Here is a 5,477-nt window from a genome sequence, read left to right on the forward strand (position 1 = left end):
TTGCATTCGTATGAAGTTGCTCCCCCTTCATCGATGCTGGCTTTTGAGATACTTTGTTCTTTGTGGCTAGTGATCAATGCTAGACCAGCGTATGTTTCTATTTCTGACTCGGATGATGAGCTTTCGTCCCAAGTGGCCTTGAGATTCTTGTGGTTGTTTTGCTTGGGCCTCTTGTCTTTTTTTTTTTTTGAGTTTCGAGCAGTCCTCCTTTATGTGTCCCTCCTTTTGACACTGAGAGCATTGAACTTTTCTTTTATTTCTTGGATTTTTTCTATTATGTATTTCTTTAAATTTCTTAGATCTAAATTTTTTTCTAAATTTCCTTACCATGTAACCTTCTTGGTCTCCTTCCAGATGTGAGTCTGACTCGGGTTCATCCTTTTTGGTGGCTTTTAGTGCCAGAATCTGGCTTGATTCTTTTGTTGTCCCTGCACATCTGGTTTCATATAATTCTAAAGTTGAAAAGAGTTCCTCTAGGGTACTTACCTGCAGATTCTTTGAGATGTAGTAGACGTCGATTATTAAGGTTTATTCTGGAGTCCTAGGAAAAGTGTTGAGTGTGTAGCATACCGAGTCTCGTTTTGTTATCGTTTCGTCGAGGTTGACCAGTCCGGTGATTAGCTCCTTGATCTTTGCATGTAGTTTGACTACCTTCTCAACTTTTTCTAGACGGATGTTCGTTAGCTTGTTTTGAAGAATGTCCCGTCGTGCTAGTTTTTCTTCAGATGTTTCTTTGTGGAGTTCCAAGAATTTCTCCCAGAGGTCTTTTGCCGATGTGTAGCTTCAGATGCGATTTACTTCTTGAGGCGGTACTACACTTAATAAGTAATATTTCGCTTTACTGTTGGCTACGAAATCGCTTTGCTCCTTCTTCATCAGAGGTATTCTTCTTTCTCTACGCCTTGTTGATCTTTTGAAACTGCAAATCGTATTTAATTATTAAAAGAATTTCAAAGTCGATTTTTAGGAATACCTCCATTTGACGTTTCTAGTATGCAGTCTCCCTCTCGAACTTTGGTGGGATGAGGCTTGGTCCAACCATTGATTTTGCTTCAGTCGGTGGGTGGTTAGTCCTTCTGAAGCGTCTTTGCTTTGATACCAATTGTTGGTCTCCTAGCGGCCGACAAGAGGGTGTGAATTGCCCTGAAAAATCAAAATCAACCTTTCTCGACGTTTCAAACTTACTTAAGAAAATACTTGTATGAAAACAAAATGCAAATGCATAAATTAAAGAGTAAAGGCAAGAGAATTTACTAGGTTTGTAATAAGAGGATTGCTAATCCTATGCAAATGAAGTTCACTCAAGTCTTCTTTAGGCGGAGTAGCCTCTTTACACCATTGATAGCTCACAAAAGTAGTAGAACAAGAATATAAGTCATTTTACAAGTGATGTTCTAGCTGCGTCTTTCGCTCAACTTTCTGTGCTCCAAAGTTTCTACACACTTAGACACAAGACATCACAATAATAACAAGACCTAATTTGACTTGGTTGATCACATCAAAATCATCACGGGGTACTTACAGGCCGCTCCTCGCTCGACGCCCGGTAGCCCAGCCACCCGCCCACCGTGATAGCCTTCGCCATCTGTCCTGACTCAAACTATAACCTGAATGGGAAGGTGAACCCAAGAGGATCGTAACCAATTATGATCGGATCAGATTGCAACCACGATCCGATTGCAATTGAGTTGTGGACCATCTCCTAGTCCAAAAGACATGGACCAGAGGATCCTTTCCCTTCAACTCAATTATTCGTCAATCCATTATAGCTATCCTAGTGAAGGCCAATCTAAACAAGAATTTAAAAATATTGCTATTCATGGTACAAACTGCTATCTCAATAATGTATGCCACAAGGTGTTATAGACATTCGAAAGCAAGTATATCAATCCTACAAAGAGAATTTAGTCGAAATAATGAATCGAGTTCATGGTGGTGTGGAACCTATAGGAAGAACCTCATGTTCTCACGTTCGGGCAGAAAACATTATTGATGATTATAGAATCATAGAAGACAGTTCAACATGCGTGAGGGATTAACCTCTCTACACAACAATATGAAAGCATGGAGTAGCGATTCCCATTCATATTCGTACAAGGATGATGTTCAAGAAAGCTTTGGATTCTCTAATGGGCACCCACTAAGCAAAGAAGAGCTTCACGCATTTTGTTTCAAATATGCACAGTAAATCACAATCCATTCATTTCTTGTTGCTTATATGACAAACATTCATTTCATGCTCAGAAATATAAAAAAAAGTAGAGTATCAAACCACCCATACTAGAAGAAATCTACAACATTAACATTACGAAGATGAAGGATTTATCTGAGCTGCTGATGTCGATAGCAGGAAGCACTCTTTTGTTTTGTTTTTCTTGTAAGCATATTTAGAGTCGACTTAGATTGATGAGCCAAGGGTTACTTTCTTCACTATCCTGGCACCCCTTGCCTTGGCCATGTAAAGTCCTACATGATGGAGCAGATCCTGTGGCAAAGAAGCCAAGCCACAAACATCACAAGTTGATTAGCATGTGGTTCAACATAATCGAAAGATTATGAAAAATTTGTTCAAAGAATTCGGTGAATGAAAATTCACCTGTGGATGTGCTAAAGTTCCTTTGATATTTCTAGCGACATCAATTGGGAAATCGAAAGTAGCACATCCACCAGAATAAACCACAACATCCTCCAGAGGTGGCACCATGCCCACATTTCTGGCAGAGAGAGTGGAACACACGAAATCTAGCACACATATGTCTGTGCATATTCCCGCCACCAAAATCTGCACCAACTTACTGACATCATCAAGAGGGTCGTAAAAGGCAGTGTGAGAATGATGATTCTCTTGAAATGAGACGAAACCACTCACAGTTTTGATCTGATTAGCTTTTACCCACTTTGAGAATGCATTAGAGCCATCCTTCTCCATGGAGCCGATGAACCCGTCGAAGCAGTCCTTGCGTCGGATTGTCACGCTTGGGTCCTCCTCCAGCCATTTTAGAGCTGCAAAATTGATAACTGATTAAATAATTACAGTCACTCTATATCTTGATGTTCTTTGATCCTTCCCTTCTATCAGATCAAACTTTCTTTGGCTTAGAACTAACTTCTATCATGTTGCTCTCTATTGCATTAACACTTTTCTGCCTGCATATATCCTCAGATTAGCCCTATTCAAACATGTTATTTCAACTTTGTACGCATCGGTTGTACTAATGTGTATTTTACCCCCAATTAGTTACCCCTTTGGATCGAGCTCTTCAAAGTGTCGTTCACAAAGTTTGATGGGGCATTCTCTATTCTTGTCTTGATCTTCCATCACTAAATAACTTCTTATCGATTTTTATATGAGGATCTACACCTCTTAGGACTTTTTTATTCTAATAAACTATTAATCTTATGAGATTTTTTTTTTTTTGCATGAATTGGATCTCTTTGAGAAATAGTTACCACTGTGTGCTACACGTATATTTAGTATTAATTCTCAATTTGAGTTTTGATTCGATTTTGGTGATACATCACTTGCATTTATCAAATCAAAAGGTATTACTTTATAGCAATAAGTATGGATTAAAATTTCATTCTGCACTTGTTTGGATAAGAGAAACTTCTCTTTCCATCAGTCGACTAACACAAAACTTGCATGAGACGATACTTGAACTCGTGGGATGGCAACAATTCTGCATGAGATCAGTGAGGCTTCCACAAGGTCCCAAGACGGCAACGACTTCACTCATGGTTTGCAATGTCGGTACAACTTGGCTCATGGTCTAACTTCTTCCTCTTTAGTATTTTTCTCTTTCTAGAACTCCGAACATCCTAAGCCTAAGGTACTAATCCAATTAGTTCTGCTATAATTCCTTGATCAATCCCCATTTACACATGCATCTATCTTTCAGCCCTATACATGTATTTACCTTCCTTCTAATGGCCGATTGAACTAGTGGATATTTTATCACATTGGCATTCATGATCTACAGAAAGAAACCCAAAAAGAGAGTCTATGAGAAAAGGCACCATTTATTTAACTATTCAGGATCTATAGTAAGAATTCTTCAACAAGTAGAGTTGATATATTGCAGATCCACAAAAAGCTTCTAACTTATTGGAACAAATCCACACAGGCAATTCAACAAACAAGTTAGCTTCAACCCTAAACGAGTAGGGAGAAGGTACCAGGAACCAGATCCTCCTCCCCTGATCCCACAACGCAGTGAGGCGGATAAGGAGGCTCAGGCTTGTTTGGGTGGTGGGAATCGAGGAAGACGAGCACAGGCCACTCCATCTCGCAGAAATGCCTAGCTAACCTCGCTGCCTCCTCTACCATGGAGGAAATCTGCCTGTTCGGCTCGATCGGGGCCTGCCCCTCGCATCCACAGGCAGTGATAAGATCATGGAAGAACGTTAAAAAAAAATGGAAATTTTGAAAGGAAGGAAGAGAGGTATGCGATGTACGAGGTTGCCAGCTCCGACGGTGCAGAATCCATTGAGGATGTCGACAAGAACGAGGCCCAGAGAGGTGCCTGAATCAGGTCGGAGTGAGAGATCGAAGTCGGCTTCCTCCTCGAAGGGGATCTCGCCTCGCAGTAGATCCACCAGGCGCGTCTCGGAACCCATCGTTGCCGCTCTGTTCTCTCGGTGAGAACGCACGCAGATGATCGTTCGGTGCGGATCGAGGAATTCTTCTTTTTTAGTTTTCGTCGGAGAGAGAACATAAAAATGACGTTGAAATCTTTTCACACCTGCAGTTGGGACGCGTGCTGACGTGGAGTAATCTTGGGCATCTCCCATGAAAATACCTCGAAAAGTGAGTTTTTTTTCCATTTTATATGTACCACATCATTGTAAAAAATTTCACTTTCTCTCGACTATATAAAAAAAAATCATCCTGTAATTTTTTTTTTTATAAACCCCACTCTCAAGAAAATCTTAGATATTTGTTATCAAGTCACTCTTATCTCATCGAATTTATTAAAAATTTATAACGTAAAAAGAAGAAGTCCAACATTAAATTAGAAGTATGAGAAGTAACAAAACGCTCAAAGGTTTTACGGTTTGAAGTGCAAAGCGCAATGTCAAGTGTACGCTTTATAGAAAAAAAAATTAATAAATAAAAGGATTAACATATTTATTAATTTTTTTTTGAAAATCTAAATGATTATAAATAAAATATTCTCGATGAATCGATAGATTATTCAAAAAATTAAAAGTAAATCAAAAATTTTTAAAAATACGATAGATGAAATTTTAAATATCAAAATAATCATTTTTTTTATCTCCATTGTCCAAATTTATATCATCAGCTCCATCGCTTGATTTGTGTCTATCAATATCTTCTTCTTGAACTGAAGATTATTTTCCTTTTTGCTAATGCAGATGATGATGCCCTTATTAAAGAATACACATTTTGAGATCTAAAGTCATATGCACTTTTACTAACCTCAGATACTCATGCTACATCACTCCAACGCAAATCT

The 5,477-nt window shown here is 38.9% G+C and overlaps 1 protein-coding gene across 2 annotated transcripts; it reads right to left on the reverse strand.

Annotated features, from left to right (window-relative positions):
- On the reverse strand, positions 1 to 4,712 carry LOC122043046 (nicotinamidase 1-like). 2 transcript variants are annotated; one of them, XR_006129428.1, is made up of 5 exons: positions 4,456 to 4,706; positions 2,870 to 4,360; positions 2,597 to 2,782; positions 328 to 2,485; positions 1 to 231 (listed from the first exon to the last, which is right to left on the reverse strand). XR_006129428.1 is itself a non-coding variant. In XM_042603490.1 (5 exons), the coding sequence occupies exons 1-5, from the start codon at positions 4,615 to 4,617 to the stop codon at positions 2,399 to 2,401; spliced, it is 753 nt and encodes a 250-aa protein (XP_042459424.1). In that variant the 5' UTR covers positions 4,618 to 4,712; the 3' UTR covers positions 2,170 to 2,398. The 2 variants fall into 2 exon arrangements, 1 of the variants encoding a protein (XP_042459424.1); XM_042603490.1 differs by lacking the exon at positions 1 to 231 and having other exon boundaries at positions 2,170 to 2,485; positions 2,870 to 3,003; positions 4,177 to 4,360; positions 4,456 to 4,712.
- Positions 4,713 to 5,477: the final 765 nt, after the last annotated feature.

The sequence above is a fragment of the Zingiber officinale genome, chromosome 2A (assembly GCF_018446385.1).
Source record: "Zingiber officinale cultivar Zhangliang chromosome 2A, Zo_v1.1, whole genome shotgun sequence".
NCBI lineage: Eukaryota > Viridiplantae > Streptophyta > Magnoliopsida > Zingiberales > Zingiberaceae > Zingiber > Zingiber officinale.